At 38.9% G+C, this 23,983-nt stretch overlaps 1 protein-coding gene across 3 annotated transcripts in view; it reads right to left on the reverse strand.

Annotated features, from left to right (window-relative positions):
* LGR5 (leucine rich repeat containing G protein-coupled receptor 5) overlaps positions 1-23,983 on the reverse strand; it is a 128,922-nt gene that overhangs the window by 69,677 nt on the left and 35,262 nt on the right. For all 3 annotated transcript variants that reach the window (XM_019455106.2, XM_019455104.2, XM_019455103.2), the window contains exon 2: positions 2,705-2,776. In XM_019455106.2, coding sequence (XP_019310651.2) covers positions 2,705-2,776 — 72 coding nt within the window. The remainder of the gene's footprint in view (positions 1-2,704; positions 2,777-23,983) is intronic.

Raw genomic sequence — 23,983 nt, forward strand, 5'->3', positions numbered from 1 at the left:
TGCACTTCATTTTTTCTTTCTTTTTTTTTTAATCTACGAAGTGGGGATAACAATAATATCTACTTTTATGGGGTTGTTAGGAGGATTCAGTGGAAAAATTTTGAACAGAGTAAGCTACTATTGTTGTCATTATAATTACATTATTATTCTGAAGATATTCTACTCTAGAAGAGAATACAGACTTAAACATAGCTAAATCTAATGAAATTATGAGCAACATACCAGAGGCATAATCACAATACTCTGCAAAACGGGTGCTTTTTTTTTGTTTGTTTTTTTGCTATGTTTTGTTTTGTTTTAAACACAACACCCTAAAATAAGCCTTGGGAACAAAAGAATAAACCAAACAGAGCTGATCATTTCTCCAGGTTCTATAAATACTATCCCCTTTTGCCACGAAATGAATAATGATGTCTTCAAAACATCAGTCAGATACAACATAGAATTATATATGAGAAAGTGGTCTAGCTTTTACATTCTGCAAGTTGGCCAACTCAACAGAGGGCATTCCAGGACAGAATGAAAAACTAGAATGAATAGTCCTTTAAGGGTCCCTCTATTTCTGAAATCCCATGATTCCACAGTCAAGACCCTTAATGGAGTTTCCAGATATCAAAATAAGACAATATAGAAAAATATCTTTTTCAAATGGTAGTTCCTTCCCTATTTTTTTCCCCCTGACTTTCCTCAATTACCTTTTGAGAAACCGGCCTTGGAACAGAATTAACATTCACCTCATGAAGAATGAGGAGTTATTTTGAATGAGTTGGTCACTGAGGGAGGAATTCTACTGAACAAAGTCCTTAGGGAAGTGAATTATTTATTGATTCAGTTTGTGGTCTAAAGTTGAGGTGCATGTTGACACAGAATGGAAGCCTTGTGCCATCTCATAGTGTAAGGAAATTAAAGAGAAAAGCATAGGAAATACACACCTTCGAAATACAGGGGAAAATAGGACTAAGCATCGTATGTTAATTATGGTGAGAAAGGGAAGATGAGAAGGATGGAAATGAGGAAAAAACACTAATCAAAATTTGCTAAAGGTTATCTTTAGAAATATTAGCTAATGTCTACCACATCTGTTACCTTTTTCCTAAGGCAGCTAACTTGTATGAGAAGCTCCTTTTACATGTTTTGCTTTCTCATTGTTCATTAATTCATTTACTCATCCATCAAAAATGTATTGATTATTTTTTTAAATATTTATTTTGAGAGAGAGAGAGTGTGTGTGAACATGAGTGGGGGAGGGGCAGAGAGCAAGGGAGAGAGAATCTCAAGCAGGGTCTGAGCTCAGCACAAAGCCCAACTCGGGGCTCAATCCCACTGTGAGATCATAAGCTGAGCCCAAATCAAGAGTCGGACGCTCAACCAACTGAACACCCCAAAAACGTGTTGATTATTTATTACATACAAGCCATGACTAAGCTAGACAAGGTCTCAGCCCTGATCAAGGTTAATTTTTAGCAATGGAAATGGTCAGAGAGAAAAAAGAAGACGGGAAAAGAGGAGCTGGAAAACCCCGATTGAAAACCCATTCTTTGAATGATAAAAACTTGCTGTACAATCCCATCTTCTGAGCTTCCCCACTGTAACTCTGGAAAACAATCTGGACATATATTCAACTTTCGGTAGTAAAACAATAGCATTTGCAAAAATATAAGGCCATCAAAAATAAAGAGAAAAGCCTTAGGGAAGTGTGAGAATATTATCCTCCTGAAAAAGGAAAAAATCGACATAGTGTAATTTGGTTACGATGGAATATTCTTTCCACTTCCTGCGGCGGATCATGCAGTGCATCAACCATTTAAATTACTCTCCAGATTGGACCCTGACTTTAGGATTTATAAAGGAAGTTTTTCAAAAGAGGTCATTGCCTAAACAATTCCTTTAATCAACAGTCAGAGGACTTACTCTAATGATGGTGCCAAACTTTCTTCATGAAGACTGAGATGGCACCTCACTCCCTCAGTCTCCATCACTCAATAGGGTAAGAAGATCAAATGAATTTTTAAATGCAGATTTTTGGATTATATGGTTCTTTTTCGTCTTCTGGAAAATGATTACTAGACCTAATCAAGATTCCTCTGTGTATCATTAGCTAATTTTAGCTTCCTCCTTTTTTATTTTTTATTTTTTTTACAGTGACTTTCGGAGAGCCCAGTTTGATGTCCTCTGTGGATTTCATGTTTTTCTGTTCAAGCCTTGAGGGAAGCTAAATGAAGAAGTAGGAAAATAGTAATTAAAAGTGATTAGGACAAGAAGTTTTGGTGCTATGGAATGTGGACCCAATTCTCCCGGTCACAACCCAAACCAAGCGGCAGTTTTTGGTTTTGATTATAGCTTTACTTGCTATTTTAATAAACATGAACGAGTATTCAAACTTTTAATATCCTGCTGCTTAACTATTTCCAAAGAGACATCCAGCTCTTTTAAACAGCCTTTGTTTTAAAATTTTAATTTGTTTGGCTCAGTCTCACCTTAGAAAGTTGTAGCGTCATGGTAAACTCTTTTATAAGTTGATTTCCAGAATCGCAGGCAATTTTTTTTTCTCCCCTCCCAAGTAAGTGTTTCCTCATGTGCCAAAATTGTTGGTGCTGACAGCTTTTTTGCCTTGTTTTATCTGGTTCCCACAGTAAGTATGAGAGGCAAACACAAGAATGTGCGCAGTGTTGACTGGACGCATCACTACTACGGCGATACTTACAACTCCTCTAGGAAGCGGAGACTGTGCAGGGGACTCGGGGGCAGTTGACTGATGTTGTTCATACTGAGGTCTCTGGAGAGGAAAACAGACAGCATGTGAGGAGCGGTGTCCACACAAGGAATGCCACTACAAGGAAATCTGGCTGCTCAGTTCATACGTTTTCAAGCAATATGGCCAAACTCATTCTTTTGATCAACAAAAAATCGCTATTTTGCATCTGAAATATATTCCTGCCCCACCACCGCCCCCGCCCCAGACCACCTTGGTCTCTCTATCAAATTAGAGATCCTAGGAAGAGCTTATGTGAATTCAAAACCCATTTGTGGGCCTGGTTGTAAAACTTCATGTTTAAAATTATGTGAGTAGGACAGCAAAGGAAACAGACATAACTCAACCCTAGACATAACCCAACCTCATGACTTGCTTTGAATTTGGTGACAAAGAGAAATGTCTTCACCATGCAACTCTGGAAGTCCTGCTTCTGTGGGGCTATAAGCACCTTGTAAAAACAAATGTTTTGATTCAAAGAAACTTAAAAAAACAAAACAAGACAAAAAGCCTATTCCCTCCTTCTAACATGTTCCCTTTGCAGGTTCTCGGATTGCATTAAATAAGTGAAATGAACCATAAAACAAGGGTGTAATGTGATCCTTCTCTGGAGCACACTTCCTGCTGGGCTTGCACGGTAGTTCCTGGCACAGGAAACAACAAGCCACTTTGGGCAGAACTCAATCGATTTTTGTTTTAAGGGAAACTCCGTGTAATTAGATTTCATTCTGTTTTTACGTTTCTATTTCTTTACTGTCTCCCACATAACCCTACAGCACCACTGATATACGCCGTCTGTATCTGAGAGGACAAAAGACCGAGTGCTGGACAGATTGTCATCGAGACCAACTAAGACTTTATATACCAGTCAGCTACAGGTTGACTTTAAAAATGACCCATTGGTCAAACCTGAAGATTCAGATTATATTCAGAATTCATCATAATCTCAGATCAGGTGTATGTACTTAAAATTTACCTCTAGATGAGACAATGAGCTTCTTTTTATTTGTTATTTTAAAAATTGATTTAATTGGCATATGACATTGTATTAATTTTAGGTGTGCAACATAACGATTTGATATACGTATATGTTGCAAAATGAGAACCACAATAAATTTAGTTAACATCCATCACCGCACATAGCGAGAACATTTTTTTTTCTTATGATGAGAACTTTTAAGATTTACTCTCTTAGCAACTTTCAAATAAAAAATATGGTGTTGTTAACTATATTTGCCCTGCTGTACATTATTACATCCCCAGCACTTACTTATTTTAGAATTGGGAGTTTGTATCTTTTCTTTTTTTTACGTTTATTTATTTTTGGGAGAGAGACAGAGCGTGAGCAAGGCAGGGGCAGAGAGAGACACACACACATAGAATAGAAAACAGGCTCCACGCTCTGAGCTGTCAGCACAGAGCCCCACGCGGGGCTCGAACTCACTGACCGTGAGATCCTGACCTGAGCCGAAGTCGGGCGCTTAACCGACTGAGCCACCCAGGCACCCCTGGAATTTGTATCTTTTGACCACCTTTATCCATTTCACCCAGGAGCTTTTAAAAATATCCTTCTTATTTAAGTGGCCGCACCCATAGCGCCTAACCAGTTGATGTCAGTATGGATTGCTTGGTTCCTTTATCAAATATTAACTTTTAATCATTGATGGTAAGAATTGAGGGACTGATCATTTACTCTTTACAAAGTCACTAGTATGTACAGGTAGATAAAATATTCAGTTACATGTTTTAGAGTATGGTAAAAAAACAATGATAACTTTTAGTGTCTGATACTGAACAATTATATAGCTGAGTAAAATGCTATTTTCTCGAGCTAAAAGTAAACAATTCCGGGGCGCCTGAATGGCTCAATTGGTTAAGTGTCCAACTTTGGCTCAGGTCATTATCTCACGGTTCCTGAGTTGGAGCCCCCTGTTGGGCTCTGTGCTGACAGCTCAGAGCCTGGAGCCTGCTTTGGATTCTGTGCTTCCCTCTCTCTGCCCCTCCCCCACTCATGCTCTGTCTCAAAAATAAATAAACATTAAAAAAAATGTAAGGGGTGGCAGGGTGGCTCAGTCTGTTGAGCGTCTGGCTTTGGCACAGGTCACGGTCTCACGGTTTGTGAGTTCGAGCTCTGCTGTGGGTTCTGTGCTGACAGCTCAGAGCCTGGAGACTATTTCGGATTCTGTGTCTCCCTCTCTGCTCCTCCCCTGCTCGTGCTCTGTCTGTCTCTCTCTCAAAAATAAATAAACATTAAAAAAAAAAGTTGTTTAAAAAAAATTTAAAAAACCTAAACAATGCCAAAAATATTCACTAAAAAATTTGTATTTCCATATATTAAGCATCTGGATTTTTTTCTGGCATCATCTAGATAATAGTGCCAAATGATTGATTAGCAGTTTAAATTTGTGGTGCAGATACTTCTCTGAAGCAGCAAAGTTGTTTAGTTCACTGAACAGACATGTGTTAAACTAATCAATGAGGTTTCTGAATTCCTCACAGGGACCATATAATTTCTGCGATGACTTGATATTTCTCAGGTATTCACTCATTTCTAATTGATATCTCACTTATTTCCTAAAAGAATCAAGGTGGTTTGTTTTAGGAGCATGTTTATTAGCAGCCCGGATTAAACCAGTTTCAACATCAAGACAACTGGTATGGGTAACTTCCCTCTGCACTTATGTTTTTCTGTGTGATGAGCAAATCAGTTTGGGATAAACATCTATCATGTCCATATGCAGAAAGCTCTAAATAGAACAAGGAAATTTACATATTTAGGAGATTCAAAAACACTCCACATTATTTTAATATTTATTATCCAATTTCAGGCTCCTGGAAGTGAAGCTTGTATAAGCTTTCACTCTCAGGGTCCCCCACCAGAACTCTTTTTATGGCAGAACAGCAGAAAGAGTGCAAGCACTGTCAGGGTATAGGGTCTTGGGTTTGAATCTGGACCTCCCCATTCACTAGCTGCATGATCTTGGGAGAATTGATCTCCCTGTGGCAGACTTCCTTGTATTTAAACTAGGAAACTAAACTACATTAATAGTGTGAGGCCCTATGCTAGCTGCTTCCAATCAAAAGAGGGTGACTTAATTTACTTCTTAAAAAGAAGAGTATCTCCTTTTGCCAAAAGGAATGAAGAATAACTTCTTGGTGTTACCCAGTGTGGGAGTTCCACTTAGAAAATGAGCAAATACTGCTAAACCAGTCCTTTACCACCTGTTTTCTAATAAGGTTATTTTCTTTTAAAGAGTTTCTAAGCAATGCATATAAGCCTATAGCAGAAAACAGCCTTTAATATCAACAGTCTAAGGTAAAATCAAATAGGCCTTTAAAATATAAATTCAAAGTGAGTAAGGTAAAAAGGAACTTGTCTGCATTTACTTTTTTCATTCTGTAATCATCTTTGCAGTGATGGTCAAATGGAATAGTGGTCCTCTAGCTCAGTGCTTCCCAAACTATCCATGGTGAAAGACCAATTTTTTTTTTTAGATTTAAATTTTAGTTAACATACAGTGCAATATTGGTTTCTGGAGTAGAATTCAGTGATTCATCATGTACATAGAATACCCCAGTGCTCATCACAAGTGCCCTCTTTAATACCCATCACCCATCTAGAAAATTTTGAATTTGCTGTGGGTCTATAATTTTTAAAAAGACATAATAAAATTAATTACTAGAAAGGGGAAACAAAAAAACCCTAAAATGCACAAAATAGGAGCGTCAATATTTTGTTATGGGATTCAACATAGATTATTCAATTACTATAAAAGTTTGTAAACCTTTACTCTCAAATCTGCTGTGGATCACTAAAAAGACAGTCATGTCCTGGGAAGGTTAGGACCACTCTTTAATCAACAATGCCCTTCTTGCCTTCATGTCAATTTTTAGTTAAAAATGACAGAATGAGAACAACATTAAACCTCTGTACAAAAATACTCCCTTTCTTACTTAAATTATTTCTCAACTTTTTTTTTTTTTTCGTATTTGGTCTTTCTGACACCTGGAACACATATAACATTAGCAGCAAATGAGGAGGTCTTAAAACAATTTCTAAACCTGTATGTTATTTACTTTTTAAACGATTATTTTAAAAAGAGGCTGCATTTTGCACCACGTTTTGTCTATGATTCAGTTTCCTAACATTTGTGAAACAATGTAATGGATTTCTTTAATTTTTTCATCTTTTGCCAAGATGTTGGAATTAATTTTGAAAAAGTGGTCACTATGGACAAAGATTTCATAAGACGTGGAGGAGTCATTGTGACAAGATGGTCAAATATGTTCAACCATTTTGCCCTGTCTCTGACCCTGCTCTTGTCGATGCTGTGTTAATGCCCGTGTCTGGAAATCTAGAGCAGGGTTACAGGAAAGAGCCTCTTCTTGGCACTGAAGCAACAGAACAAGGTGAATGGCTTGCAAGCAGAGCTTGGCCTTAAGTTCAGCCCCACGGGAGGAGTCCCTGTGCGGGGCACAACCTGCATAGCTGTGGTCATCGGGGGCTCTTCAATCTGAGAACTTCTGCTGGCTCCAGGTTTCTTAAAGGAATGAATGCCTAAACTATTTTGGCTCTTCACAATCTGGCTTAATGTATGTTTCCATCTTGATTCTATGTCACTTTCCTCTATGCATGTGTGGCCCACCTACACTGAAAGTCTTGCTGTTCCCCTTTGCATCTGTCTTTACACATGTGATTCTCTTTCCCTAGAACACATTAGCCTCTCGATTTCCAAATTCCTGCTCCTGTGCTTCCCCACCCCCCTTGCCCCCATTTAAGATCTAGCTTAACATACTCTTGTGTTTCTGACACAGTGTTTTATCTTTCCAGCTTAGATCACACATTGGTCACACATTGGATCACCACCTCACCAACACCCTCAACTCCCTGGTCGGTTGTCTTTTGTTTCTTTCTCCTGGAAAAATCCCAGCTCAGGGAAAACACCACAATTCATTTTTTTCTGTTACTATCTCAGGGTACTGAGTGCTACTAGAAAAGAGTAACTCACAAATGTGCAGATTAGTGACTATAAATTCATGGTCTTTGTGGGTTCTCAACACTGCTGCACAATCCTGTTATTTGTGATTGCTCAATTTACTCCCACGGGGACTGTGGCCAATCCTTACCACTTGCCTCAAACTTCTTCATCAACAGTGACTCCTATCATGGGGCACCTTTCCTCTTACTTCATGGAAACAACTGCGATTCTTTAGACCACCAAACATGAAATGAACCAAATTCTTGTTCTTTTTTGTCCCCTGCTTACTATGCCCATACTTTTCTCCTCGCTTCGCCTTGCTTATGGGTCTCGTCCCCTCTAGGATGCTATAGCACTTTACTCCATGAATAATTCCTTCTTCTTCCTTTATTTTTCACTGATTCCTCTTACTTTCAATATATAAACATAGTCAAGTCGTTTCCACTACGAAAGCAGATGGGAAACAGGGTCTTTCAATATCATGTCTTCCTTTACCTGCTGCCCAATCTTTCTCATTCCCTTTAGGGTTGTTTACAGCCTAGAATTACAGTCTCCACTCCCCATTCCCTTTCCAACCCACAACACAGAGACTTCCATCCCTACACTCTGATGAAATTGCTCTTGCCAAAGAAATAGTGACCTCCATATTGTCAACTTTAATGAACACAGGACTTACTGGGTCTCTCTCCTGCATTAGATTTGCTCTTTCTGGAAACTCTATACTCCATTGGTTTCCAAGGCATCATTCTCTCAGGATTCTTTCCATACTTTCTACTTTATAAGCTCCTTTGTGGGATTTTATTCTATTTATCCCTTAAATGTCAGTGTTCTCTGGAGTTCTTCCCTGGCCTAGTGCTCTTCAGTCTCTGCCCTTTCTTCTTGGAGACTGTTACTTTCATGGATTTAAGTATCTCTTAGATGCCCATAACTCCCCACATACATATTCCTAGTCTTAATCTCTGTCTCCTAGATTTCCAAATCGTCTATCTAATTTCCTTCTGCATATGTCCATTTAGCCATCTTGCAGGAATGCATCATGTCCCCAATAGAAATAATTATTTTTACTCCAAACTCGTTTCTTTTTCTGTAGTGCCGGTTTCTAGCTAGTGTCATCACCATCTTCCTGTCAAAAGAGCCCAACTCTTAGATACTATTCAAGCCTTCTTCTGTTTTATCATCTTTTCTACCTATCTCTTCTCCTCGGTCTTTACTCTTTCCTGCTGTAGGTGCTCACCATCTCTGGCCCAGTCATCTGAAATCACCTCCGAACTCCGTGGCTGCCTGCTCTCAGTCTTATCCCTTCAGGCCCACCCTCTCATGGTTAGAGAGATCCATCCAAAAATGCAGAACTGGCCAAATCACCACCCTACCTAAAACCTTTCAATTACTATCATTTTCCAAATGAAAACCACATGTGTTAGCATTGCATACAAGCTCCGTTGGGCAGCACACCAACTCTTTACCACTCTGGCATATTGTATTGCATTGTATTGAAGTGATATGTTCACATGTTTTATATGTTTACATGTCTATTTCCCACAGGAGGCTGTGACTTTTCATGGTCAGTAGCTGTTTTCTTTTTTTTTCTTCTTTTCATTATGGTACTTCCAGCGTCTAGCAGAGCCTTGCCATATAGAAGATACACAGTGAATGCTGAATTGAAATCTCTTCTACTGCAGCCTTCCTGTAAGTGAGCAGATGATCTTACCCGATCCGTTTTGTTTTTTTTTTAAATCGTGTTTCTCATCAAATGGCTACGTTGCTTTTAAGTGTGAGGTGCACAACAGTTTGAAACCCTTTCGGGAACAAAACCCACTTTGTGTGTGCCCACCTTCCACAATAAGTTTTGCTCAGAACCTTCCACAATAAGTTTTGCTCAGAACTAGTGTTAGGTTTTCTCTCTTCAGTCAGCCTTACTTGCCTTCTGTCCTAGAGATTCTTCAAAAACTCTCGTCCATTGAAAGTTCCCTTTCTACCACCGCACTCAAGTACCTTTCCACTGCTGCTGTTGCCTCCCCTTCCCCTCCCACTCCTTTTTCTTCCTCCTCTCCTTTCTACTTTTCCTTTCCTTCTCTTTCTCCTGCTAAAATATCTTTCCTGTCATTTCCATGGCTTTGTTATGGGAGGAATGGTTACATTGGGTACTTAGTCCGCCATCTCAAAATCCAGCTATGCTGTTTGTATTTGAGCCTTGGTACATGAATCGGTGAACAAAGAGGCCATTCCTTATAGTGTGACTATTAAACAAATTAAGAAAACAACTCCCCAGAATGGTTCTTTAATCTCTGCCGCTGTTGAAGACAAATATTTTCTTCTTTAGCAGCACAGTGCAATTCCTATTTCTTCTAAGTACAAGCATTTTCAATTTGTCTTGGGAGATCCAGTAGCATTTAGCCCTCTGCCAGATACCTTTGTTAACAATGGATCCAGGCTGGAGCCATTCCAGCACTTTTTAATTGATCACTTTTCAAATATGCTTCTAGAGATAAGACCTCCTGTGAACTTCAAAAGGAAAGGTGCAGGCTTGAGTAGCATTTTATGATAGTATGAATAATGTTATTTCCAGGTACTTTCTCATGTTATTAACTCCAAAACAACATATCTTTGAAAAACATTTTTGATTGAAGTGTAACATATATGGGAGAATGAACAAATCTTAACTGTCCAGCCCAGTGAATTTCCGGTGTGAACATACCTTCACAAATCAGCACTAGTCCCAAAATAGAATGCTGCCATTGCCTCAGAAGCTCCCTCATGTTCCCTTCCCCCCACTTCTCCACAAAGGGAAACAGTCTGCTGATTTCCAACACTTTATATTAGTTTTGCTCGGTTTTGATCTTTCTATAAATGGAATCCTAGAGTGCATAGTTTCTTTTTTTTTTTTAGAGCAATTTTAGGTTCACAGCACAAGTAAAAGGAAGCCGTAGAGATTTCCCATACACCTCTTGCCCCCACACATGCATGTTCTCTCCCATTATCAACGTCCTCCACCAGAGTGGTACGGTTTGGTACAACTGATGAACCTACTGATGCTTCATGATCACCCAAACCCCGCAGTTTACATTAGAGTTTACTCTTGGTGTTGTTCATTCCATGAGTTTGGACTAATGTATAATGACACGCGTCCACTGTTAGTTGTAGCATCATCCAGAGTATTTTGCATCTTCCAGAATGTTATGCAGTTGAAACCATACAGTATGTAACCTTTTCAGACTGGCTTCTTTCACTTAGTAATACAGAGCAGAGTTTTGTGTGTGTGTGTTTTTCTAGCTTCTTTCACTCGTTATGTTTATGAGATTTATTCATGTGTTGCATGTAGCAATAGTTTATTCCCCTCAATCCAATATAGTATCTCGTTTTATTATTACACCACAATGTATTTATCCAGTGACCTGCTGATGGACATTTGGGTCAGTTTGTGTCTATGATGAGTAACGTTGCTATAAACATTCTTAAATATGTCTTTTGTTGAGCATATATATGTGGGCATTTCTGCCGAGTATATGTCTAGGAGTGGAATTGCCGGGTCTTGGTGTATGCATATATTCGTTCAGCTTTAACAGATCCTGCCAAGCAGTTTTCAAAAGTGATTATGTTGAGTCACACTTCCACCAGCAAGGTGTGAGAATTCTAATTGTTTCACACCTGTTTTTCCTCTGTTTGTCTTCACCAAAACTGGTATTATTTCTCTATTAAATTTTAGTTCCACTAAATGTACAATGGTATTTCATTGTGGCCTTAATTTGCATTTCCCTCAAGTCTAGAAGAACTGAATATCTTTTCATGGAATTTTTGCCATCAGGATACACTGTTTTGCAACGTGCTGGAAAAATATTTTATTTTACTTGATGACCTTTGAGTTAAAAGTAAAGCTTACAGGTTGTAAGTGAAGCAATTCATTTATATGTAAAGAAAGAGCTAATAATCTCTTCATTTCTCTTCTAATATTATTATTTTTCCTGAGGTTTCAGAGATATTCTTTGAAATAGTTGGTAATGTAATAATGAGGAGCCTGTATTCTGGAGCTATCGTGCCTTAGTTCAAATCCTGGCTTTGTTATTTCTAAGCTCAATAACCTTGAACAAGTTATTTAACATCTCTGTGTGTCAGTTACCTAATCTGTGAAATGGAGATAATAGTAGTATCTGCTTTATAGAATTGTTGTGAGAAATAACTGAACTAATATATATAAAGTACTTAAGTAGTGGGGCGCCTGGGTGGCTCAGTCGGTTAAGCGGCCGACTTCGGCTCAGGTCATGATCTCGTGGTCCGTGGGTTCCAGCCCCGCGTCGGGCTCTGTGCTGACAGCTCAGAGCCTGGAGCCTGTTTCAGATTCTGTGTCTCCCTATTTCTCTGACCCTCCCCTGTTCATGCTCTCTCTCTGTCTCAAAAATAAATAAATGTTAAAAAAAAATAAAAAAATAAAAAATAAAGTACTTAAGTAGTACCTGGCAAGTACAACTTGCCCTGCAGAGTTTGCTATCATTATTACAACATAGAATCTCTTAGTGTATTTACAAATTAAAACTCTTACCTGTACAGATGTATCAGGAGTAGAGAAATGTTAGCTTGATGATATTTGGTTACCGTGAAAAATCTTTTAAAAATCACAGTATAATTTTAAAAATGTTTAGAGATACCTGGTTTATGTACGATGAGTCCTTTTGCTTTATTAATTTTTTACTGGATGCTTTGAAAAGACAGAGGCTCAAAATAAAGCTCATTTGAAAAATTTTACATTGTCGTCCTAATCTAATAGAAATAGCTAATGTGACTGGGTAGTCAAGCACATTATTTATATTATGTGCATAACAAGAGATCGATGTAGTTATCTGTGGGCGGGTCACTTATCTAAAAACCACATGTACTCTGAACACACACCAAACAGAGAAATAAGCACGCAGACAACAAAACAAAACCAAAACAAATAGACGAAGAAAAAAAAATTATGACAGCAAGCCAAAAACCCTTTTACAACTGTCAGAATTAGAAGCCCACAACATCAGTCATGAATGTTTATGTACTTGTCTCAGAGGCAAAGGTCTCAGTCAGAAGGGAAGTGTTCCTTATTTGGGCACGCTTGGTGGGTTTTGTTTTGTTTTGAAATCTACTGCAGCAAATTACCAGTGGGAAGCAAATGCAACGAGGTGGGCAATGATGTGGGAAACCAGTTTTAAGAAGTCAAATGTCGTCGTCATCATCATCATCATTGTTATCACACAGGTCTTTGATCATTGAATGCAGTAGCTCTAGATACAGCATTTCAAAAGCTTTCAACCAACTTGGAACCAATTTTTTTTCCCTCCAAAATAGTGTAGCGTCTCATATATTCTAAAGGACTGTACAATCACCAAAAATCACCAGAAAAGTTACTTTCACATCTAGGAATACCCTAAGATTCTATCTCTTCTGCTTTTTTCTATTCTCTGGGAACAATTTCTAGCCTTGAGCTTGCAGCTGTATTACAGATCTTTGTTTCTAAAAGCTTTATTTCTGAACTTCTCCATGTGGTTAATCAACCAGTCACCTAAAACGCAACACATTTCAAACTGAATTCATAGTTTTCTCTCTTTTCCCCAAACCAGCTTTCCCTTTTGGGTTTCCTCATATTGAATAGTGCATCGTGGTTCTTTCAAGCAACCATTCTAGAAACCTCAGGTTTGTTTGTTTATTGATTGATTGATTTTACATCACCCTATCTATCATTCATCCCCCACTTTCTAAATGGTCATTAGCCCTATTTGTTATAAAACTTATCTGTGCCAAAAAGTGATAAGTAACATCTCTCTCTCTCTGTCTCTCTCTCTCTGTCTCTCTCTCTCTCTCTCACACATACACACACACACACACACACACACACACACACTTTAGTGAATCTTCAGATAACAACTCATTTTATATATGAAGAAACAGTCACACAGAATAGCTTGTAAGTGGCAGAGCCAGGGTCTGAACCTGGCCCATGTGACTCTAAAGCTTGTGGGATCAGCCTTTTGCTGCTACACTGTATACTGGAATCTGTGATCTAATTCCTGCAATAGCTTAGGTTCAGGTCCTAATACTTGCTTGACCTTTTTGACTCTTCAGAAGTACCGCATATGTAAGAAAGTGCCTCAGGGAAAGTTTCCTCTCCACTGTTCACACCTTTATGTGGCATCTCTGGTTGCTTTTACCTCTTGGCCAGCTCCTTGGAGTGACTATTCAGAACACCTCTCTGGACCATAGACTCTGCTTCAACTTAGCCTTTGGATATCATCTTTCAGGTCCTTCTTGGCTCCATGGTATGCAACCCCTGGTCCATTTCTCTCCCAGCCCCAGATTTCCGAATACCAGTCAAAATCCCAGGCCTTTCACTTATCTGGGAAGAGAGGTCAAGCAATTGCAATGGGGTATTAATGGTCCTCTCTGCCTTCATTCTTTCTCCCTTCCCAGTCCATCAGGAGTTATCTTAATTTTTTTTCCCCTGAAGGATAAAGGAGCTAATATTTTATATTGTGCTTCCTTTTTTCTTATTTAAATGTATTTTTAAAATGTTTATTTATTTTTGAGAGAGAGAAAGAGAGAGAGTTGAGCGGGGCAGGAGCAGAGAGAAAGGGAGACACAGAATCCATGCAGATTCTGTCAGCACAGAGCCCGATGTGGGGTTGGAACTCACAAGCCATGAGACCATGACCTGAGCCGAAGTCGGATGTCTAACCAACTGGGCCACCCAGGTGCCCCTGTGCTTCCTTTTTTTTTCTTTTAACGATGACTCCATTTATTTGTCTAAACAGTTTACAAAGCTTATTCATGCCACAAATTGGTTTCTGTGTAAGATATTTGAACATGGATAAATCCTAGTTAAGATTGTGCTGTAATTCACAATAGTCATGTTCACATGAGTAATATATTCTATTTTTCTTTACACTTAGAAAAAAATCAAACAACTGACTTTGGAACTAGAACAGGGTGTCTCTATCTTGACACTATTGACATTTGGGGCTTGATGATTCTTTTTGCTGTGGGGGGGCTTTCCCATGCATTGTAAGGTGTTGAGCAGCATCTCTGCCGTACCCCCGAGATGCCAGGAACACCTCCACTCCCATCAAACCCGAGTTGTAACAACCAAGAACTTGTATAGACTGTTATGACTTGATTATACTCTGCCCTTCCACATCTCCATTTGTATACTGCTCTAATGTTAGGTAACTCAGAATGTGATTGACTTGAAGATACAGTTAAAAATTTTTTTTAAAATATTTATGAATTTTTGAGAGACAGAGAGAGCTCAAGCAGGGGAGGAGAAGAGAGAGAGGGAGACACAGAATCTGAAGCAGGCTCAGACTCTGAGCTGTCAGCATAGAACCTGATGTGGGACTTGAACCCACAAACCATGAGATCATGACCTGAGCTGAAGTCAGAGGCTTAACCAACTGAGCCACCCAGGTGCCCCAAAGATACAGTCTTTACAGAAGCATTAAAATGAGGTCATTAGGGTGGATCTTATTCTGATATGACTAGTGTCCTTATGAGAAGAGGAAATTTGGACATAGGGACAGAGGGAAGAAGACCATGTGAAGACAGAGGGAGAAGACAGCCAACTACGAGCCCAGGAGAGAGGCCTTAGAAGAAAACAACGCTTCCAACACCCTGATCTTGGATTTCCCAGCCTCCAGAACTGTGAGAAAAATGCATTTCTGTTGTTTAAGCCACCCAGTCAGTGGTACTTTGTTATGGCAGACCTAAAAAACTAATGTACAGCAGACATAGCCAGATAAATGTTTCCTAGGGTCAAATCGCCCATGGTTGAGAATCATTGAACTAGCACACATGAATTACACATAGGAAACTATTATATTTACCTTTTGCGGTGACAGAAAAAGTAAGTTTCTAATGACTTTTTTCTTCAAAAGAGGAAATTTAGAAAAACCTTCCCACCCTACACCTCTTTCACACCATAAATCCCTTTTAGCAGATAATTTCATTACTTAATTATTGGACAACAAAAATATACAAGAAAAAGTAGAGTAAAAGGCTATAATAGATAGATAGATAGATAGTTCCAAGGCAATGTTTCAAAGACAATCTTTCAAAAGCTTTCATTAAAAGCACTAGATCTATTTTATTTCACCCAAGCAGAAAGTCACATCGTTTTTCCTGCCCTGTGCAGTAAGATGCTGAAATATCTTGCAGTCAGCATGGCATGGCTATGGGATCCTTCCATGCCAACAGGATGAAATCTTTCTCTCCTACCCACATTCTGTCTGATATCCTGGGGCACACGCAAAGAATCTGGCTCATTATTTCAAAAGGTGCATCTGATCCATCATCCTCCCCTATCATACGGGTTCAAAAAGCCTTTGTAGATTGTCCATCATCTGCAAAATGGAGCCTAAGTGCTGTTATCTGCCTGTGGTATGTGGAAAGGAAAATGGGCCAGGGTCTGAAATGATGGTTTGGCCACCACCTTGCTGTTAGACCCCGTCCCTTTTTTTTTTTTTTTTTTTTTTTTTGCTTTTGTGGCCTTAACTTCTTAATGTTGTATTGTAACACCTCGGTCGTGCTGCCATGGTGAGGGTTAAATGAGACAATGTAGGTGTGAGCCCTTGGCTCGGTGTCTGGTGCTGAAAGGGCTTTACCGGTTGTGGGTTGAAGTCTCCACCTCTCTAAACCTTTCCAAATACAGACCTTTCTTGAGCTATGATAGAGTTACATCCTGATAAACTCATCATAAGTTGAAAATACTATAAGTCAAAATGCATTTAATACCTCTAACCTACCGAACGTTATCGCTTAGCCTAGCCTGACTTAAATGCGCCAGGACACTTCCATCAGCCTATGGTTGAGTGAAATCATCTCACACAAACCTTGTTTTATAACAAAATGTTGACTGTCTCAGGTAAGTTACTGAATACTGTACTGAAAATGAGAAAAAGAATGGCTGTAAGAGTATGGGGTTGTTGACCCTTGTGATCATGGGGCGGACTGGGTTGCCACCACCGCCCAGCATCACAAAGGAGGATCATAGCGCATATTGCCAGCACAGAAAGGAGCACGATTTAACATTCCAAGTGTGGTTTCTACCAAATGTGTATTGCTTTCCCACCGTAGTAAAGTTGAAAAATCGCTAAGTCCAATCATCGTAAATTGGGGGCCATCTGTCAACTCTATTCCCATCACACCAGACTGCTTCTCATTCTCCCATTGTGTCCTGAGGTTTTGCTTTTTAGATTGACACAGTCTATTTCTTTTTTTTTTTTAATTTTTTTTAATGTTTATTTATTTTTGAGAGACAGAGTGTGAGCAGGGAGGGGCAGAGAGAGAGAGAAAGCCACAGAATCTGAAGAGGCTCCAGGCTCTGAGCTGTCAGCACAGTGCCCAACGCTGGGCTTGAACTCACAAGCTGTGAGATCATGACCCGAGCCAAAGTCAGATGCTTAACCGACTGAGCCACCCAGGCGCCCCAACAAACAGTCTATTTCCAGAAAACTATTCAAGGTACAGGATCTGGAGGAATCTCATCCCATGGTTTCCTGTACCCAGGCTTTGCTGGAGTCGTACAGACTAGAGAGTGTGCATGTCAAGGGCCTGGCACAAAGTTGGTCCAGGGCAAGCAGCCATTAACTCCTAGTCACCTAGTGCCTAGGTCCCACTAAGTCTTCATTACCTTTTTTTTCCTTTAAGTTTATTTATTTATTTTGAGAGAGAGAGCGAGCAAGAGAGCACATGATTGGGGGAGGGGCAGAGAGAGAATCCCAAGCCGATTCCTCACCAACAGCGCTGAGCCCGATGTGGGGTTTGAACCCACAAACTGTGAGATCACGACCTAAGCCAAAACCAAGAGTCGGACGCTCAACGACTGAGCCAGCCAGGCGCCCCTCAGTCCTCATTCCTAAGTGCTCTTCCACTTCCTGCTTCGACTCCTGGCACCCTCCACAGATGCTCCACATGGAGGCCAAACTTAGCTTTTCCAAACAGAACTAGATAATTCCCTGGCACTGCCTGAAATCCTCCAGTGGACTCCTGTTTGCTCTTAGATTAAACCCAAATGCCTCAGCATGGCCGACAGGCCCTGAACGCCTACCCTTCCATGCTCATCCTGCCTCACTGTCCCCTTGCTCACTGCACTTAGGGCACAGCTGCCACTGTGCAGTTCCCTCTACCTCCCAAGAGCTTTCTCCCTCAGGCCTGTCCTGTCCATTCACCTGCACCCACAATGCTCATCTACGCCTCACCCTATCACTATCACTTTTTCAGATGTTCCTCTTGGTCTCTCAATCCGGAATAGGTCTTTTTCCACCTTTCCCTGCTCTTCTTCCTGCTTACCCCTGCCCTCCTCCCCCTGTCCCTACCTCCCACCACTATTCTTTTCATTGAGAAGAGTTTGTGGTCACATCTTTATTTACTTTCCTGTCTTCCTTTCTTGAATGCCATGAAGGCAGGGTGTGTTAAATCACCAGCTTTTAGCACAGCGTCTGGCACATGCTTGACAATCAATAAATACTCTTGTTGAGTGACTGACCAGCTGAATGAATGCTGCATTCTCTGGCATTAGTCCCTTCCTTTCTTATTTCTGGGAGGATTATTTTTACTAAGTATGTTTTGTGGGTCTCCGAGGAGAGTACAGCAAGCAGATTAAAGAATACTGTGTCTACTTTGTGTTTCCTTTAAACAGTTGGCACAATGTTTTAAAAATAACTTTTAAAAATAACAGTACTATAAATGCTAATCTATTTATCAAAAAGATATTAATGAACAATGGATAGGAAACAATAAAAAAGAACTCAATAAATCTCACTAATTTTTGAATCAGTTCCTAGCCAAGTATGGACAATATAGAAACACGAATGCAGTTTAAACAAATACATAGATTGTATTTTCATTTTGCTATTGAATAATTTCTGAACCTGCATAGAAAAATTTGTCCCTAAATTGAATTTTTTTCTCCCACTAAATGGAAGAATCTTTACTATTCTTACCACAGTGATATGGGGAATGTGAATGAAATATTTATAAAGCATATTCTGAGATTCTTTGAAGTGCCTAAGAAATACTTGATGAGCTCTTGTTATTTTTGCAATGCTTTTAAGCATTTTAAACTCAAAACAGAGTAGTAAAAACAGAAATACAATTCTCCAAAAGAACAAATGCTACGATAGACTCTGAATTGAATCCAACTACCCAAGAGTTTGATTTAAGCATTCCTTTTCTTTAAACTAAAACAACTCTACAGACACTGCATTAGACTACTGCTTGCATGAGAGAGATGAAAGACAAAAATTGTCTTCATGTCAAAGTGGCACTTTCCAATTATGCACTGGCGATAAATTTCTAGCTTCATGTTTGTCTTCATTTCTCTCTGGGACTGAGAGACCAACTCTACAGAGACACTATTCCATTTCAGATAAACTGTTTTCCCACTCAGTTTAACCGAGATCCCGGACTGGATGCAGTGTCAATGGTTAGAAGAGAGAGATTTTAAAAACTCAGACACTCAACAGTGCAATGATCAAATGCTAAATCAACTTGAGAAGTAGGGAAGACTTCATTTTTGCTACCAATAACATGGTTTATCTGTCATAAAGTCAATTGCCTACTTTCCCTAAACATTTGCTACGGAACATTCATTTATATGCTTCCAGTGCCTCAAGAGCCAGTAAGTCACCAATGAACTTTTAAAAACAACCAAAGGCATAACCATTTGTTGTTATTGGTGAATGAGTTACAAAGCTTAAGAAAATGTAAAGGTAAGTATAACATTTGCAGTCTTTTAGACCAAGTATGACTACATATATAATTAGAGATTCAAAATGTCCGTATAAGCTACCTCAAAGATATAATTATTAACTGAGAGAAGAAAGAAGAGAAGAAAATGGGGAAACCTCAAAAGGGAAAAGCCATGGTTGTATTTTTACAATAAATCTTGTTAAAGGAACTGAGCCACATGTGGGAATTCAACAAGTGCAATTGATGACTAAGCTAAACAAGCAACAAAGACAAGGGAGATGTACCAACTATATGGAAGGGAGTTTACAAATCTTCCCACAAATTCAACAGTAAGAAAGAGAGCTCTATCATGGAGACTTACCATTAGTTGTCACATTGTCAATTCCAGCTGTCTTGGAGTTGGGGCGTGCACAAGCTGTGTGGCTTTACACGATGGTCTTACATACTATGACCCTGGTAGTTCAGTGTCAAGGAGGGGTCATCATTAAAGAGAAAAATTCCCAGGGCAGCCAGTGGAATAATGTATTGGTGACAAGATAACAATTTTATTCATTGATACAATACTGTGTGGTTTTAATTGTGTTTTACGACTATGAAACTTCTAATTTTCTTATTTTACGTTGAATTAAAATTAAATTTGTTGTAATTTATAATTCAAAAAAAATAAAAAAATTTAAAATTAAATGTAAGTTTCATATTAGGTCAAAGTGATAGTATATTTGCACTATATACATATGCATTATAATATATTATATTATATATGATATATATATATATATATATATATATATATATATATATATAATTTAAGCAACTACAAGCCTTATAATTAAAAAAATACAAAAAAACCCCAAAGTCTCCAGGCCCCTTCCATCCCTGATTCCCACTTTCTAGAGGCAACCATTTGTACCTCTTAGTCCAGAGTCTCTCAGTGCTCACTCTCTTCAGACTGTAACTTTTCAGTCTTCCACCAGAGTCATTGTTTGTACTGGAAGTTTGGGTGGTAAGGAAACAGTTGTCTGACTTTGTGAGCTAAGGGACATGTTTAGCTTATTAAGACTTTCAGTGAATCTCCCTATTTTTAACAATAGTTGGACCTTCAAAAGTGCTCTTTTTTAGGGCTTTATGTAGGAACTGAGTTGCTTCTTGACTAACCCTATGCCATTTCTCTGCTAAGTCATGTCATGAATTTGTTAACGCATCCCATCTATTACCATTTTCTCTTCAGTTCTCTTTGTCTAATTGTAGGTTTATGCTTTTTAAATTACTTTTCTGCCACTTGAGATAAACATATGTTTAATCTAGTATGTGTTTCTGATTTTTTTTCTCAATTATTCAATTATTTCAATTATTCATGACAATTATTCAAGTATCTACCTGTTTTGGGTACAATATTTCATTTTTCCACTGTATGCCAGCCTGATTAAAAATAGCCACAATATATCATTTACAGGGTGTTGCTCCCAGTCACACTTAGGAACTTTAATCTCCAACAGATTTCCTTCCCAAATCATTCTGGAAGTTCCAGCCTGGGATGGAACTCATCCAGTTCCATGGGATGAGTCCTGGGATGACTCATCTCCATTGTAAGAACTAGTGTTTTTGACCACAATATGGCATCTGCTGTTTACCCCTTCTTCTGCCCTGAGTTGCCACAGTGATGTGTCAAGATGCTCCAATGACAATGATCAGTCAGTTGTGCCCTAGACACTAATCCCAGGCATTTTTTACCTGAGACTGAAAAATATCCAGCCCTATTGGTACCACCATCACCAGTGCCACCACCACAGTCAATGTCCTGCTCTTGACCCAAACTTCTCCGGTTAAGCACAATTTCTTTTCTTTCTTTCTTTTTTTTTTAAGTTTATTTATTTATTTTCAGAGAGAAAGGCAGAGAGAGAAAGAGAGAGAGAGAGAATCCCAAGTAGGCTCCATGCTGTCAGCAAGGAACCCAACAAGAGGCTCAGACTCACGACTGTGAGATCATGACCTGAGCTGAAATCGAGAGTTGGATGCTTAACCAAGCGAGCTGCTCAGGGGCCCCTCGGCACAATGTCTTTTACATACTTCCTAGAAGGTTCCCCTATGTAAATAACCTTGAATCCCAAAGTAGAGATAGCTCGGGTGAAAGTTAAGTAATTTACCCAAAGTCTATAGGCCTCCAAGAACATGACTTTAATTACTACAGGTCCAGAAAGCTGTCAGTACATTTTTCATTAGTTAAGGAGGGCTTGAGATTTCAGCAGTGTTCTTAGTGTCAAAAGAAGAAGAGTAAAGTAAAGTGGATGTTCAAAGGGAGTGGTTGGAGTTCCAACTGGTGGGTTTGGGTAACTGCTGTCTACCTACTGATCTGACTGGTGGACAGTATCCTATTCTTCCCTCATTAATATGTGAGTCCTATCTGACCTGCTCAAAGAGAACAACCCCTTTAAACAGAGGAAACCTGTGTTTCAATCATTGACATATTGGTGATTTTTCTATCCTATTAGTATCTCCAAGCTAAGTCTCAAGGTCCCAAGGTGGGAGTAAAATGACCAAAGAGGAAATGAAATGGACAGAATAAACATCTTCTTTTTCTAAGTAAGATTAAAAATGGTAAAAGTTTCTCAGTCTTATGCGATCTAATATAAGACCAATTTCCCCATAGAATCTCTCCCAGATCTTAGCTGGTTAGGAATTAATCTCTTCTGCCACCAAACTCTCAAAGAACTTTCCTTTTACTCATGTCAAACAGTGAATCACAGTGTTTCTAATGTCACAGTTCTTGACATCAACATGTAAACTAAGGCTTTGAGAGACGTCCTGGCTAAGATAGAGGGAGTGGTAAAAGGGGGAAAAGCATTTCTGGAGGAGAAGGGCATGTGTAGAAGCATCAGGGCATAAGAGAGTAGGCTGTTCTCCAGAAGCTACAAATGGGTCGGCACCGTTGAATGGAAGTGCTTATGTTGTAATACGACTGAACACAAGGCTCGAAGAGTGAGGAGCATTAAGGCAAGAACCAAACCCAGCTGGCCTCATATGCCTTGCACAGGAGCTCAGACCATCCTGGGGGCTCTGAGAATCACAGCAGGAGTTTAGGCAGAGAAATCATCTTTGGATTTAGTGAATCTGTTGGGTGGTAGCTTTTTTCCTTTTATTTAAAGACTTAAAAAGGGAGTGATGTTTTGTTTTTGGAGTATATTTTATTTTATGCTCTCTCTTGAGAACAAGCATTGAATTTTTTCTCACTTTTGTGCTTATTACATATTAATTTTAAATTAGACACACTAAGAGGTTTAAATTAGAATAGCTCTTCACATGTTCTTTCTTTTGTGGTCGAGCAATCTTTTCTCAATGCATTTTTAGGAGACTTTACATGTCTGCTAGCCTCAGACTGGCTGTAAGAATATTCCAAACCCCACTTGCAATTCCAATTAGTCATAGATCAAAACATTAATGTGGACAGATTAAATCAGAAGTCCTCATGCTTTATTTCCTAATATCATCTGTCTTTGCTTTGAAAAGCACACCAATGGATTCTTCTGCATCTGTACACCCCAAAGGCAATTTAATCTCCCTTGGCCAACATTAGAGCTTTAAAGTAACTCTATGCTATGATGTATTTTTCCTCCTTTCCCAAGTTTAAGCATTATATAATTCCCTGTTTATCACCCTCATTCTTGTAGATGGTCAGTTGCCACATTGTTTATAGTTTTTAACATCACCTAAAAGAAACCTTGCAAGCTTAAAGCTAAGCAAATCTAATTTTCTACATATTGTCATGTGAAACTGAACATAGGCAAGGACGTGGTCTAGAATTTATTAACACATGTCGCTTTGCAATATTTTTACTAATTCAGTATTTTCAAAGATTTTGGAAGTAAAGAACACTCATTTATAAACCTTAAATGTTTAAGAGGACTTAAATGTTTACTGTATCTATCTATCTTTGAGTAGATATTCCATACATGTGGGTTTCCCACTTAAATTGAACCTTATACATTAAAGTGTCTAATTTTATTCCAGTGTTAAACTTACATATAGAGAACTTTAAAAATTTTGATTCTATATTTTAATGCCATATTAAACAAATTAAAATTTTTCGTGATTATTCATGGTTGCCATTATAAAAGCACCAGTACCTAGGCTGAAACATCTTTTGAAACTATTGAATGAGGGCCATAGGATCTTGTCTGCATGAAATGATGGCAGGTATTGTTTTACTTTGGGTATCTAATTCAAGAATTCCTTCTCCTTTGCTATTGATTGGATTATCAGTCGATAAATCCTGCAGTCATCAATGAAAAGTGAAAGACTTCTTAGTGTTCAGCTTTTATGTAACTGCTATTTATACTCAACATGCACTCAAAAGCTAAATAATCAGCCTTATCAAGCTTATACATAAAAAAAAAAAAAACAAATAGAATGTGAAACAGAGTCAAAGCCTCCTTTTCAAACAGGCTTAAGTGTATGGGATTTGTACAGTAATATTCGATGCTCGGAGTCCTATTACATTTCCTGGCTGTTTTTAGAGATGAAATTTGCTACAAGACTGACCTCTGGGAAA

The sequence above is a fragment of the Panthera pardus genome, unplaced genomic scaffold, assembly GCF_024362965.1.
Source record: "Panthera pardus isolate Hobbes unplaced genomic scaffold, ASM2436296v1 HiC_scaffold_6, whole genome shotgun sequence".
NCBI lineage: Eukaryota > Metazoa > Chordata > Mammalia > Carnivora > Felidae > Panthera > Panthera pardus.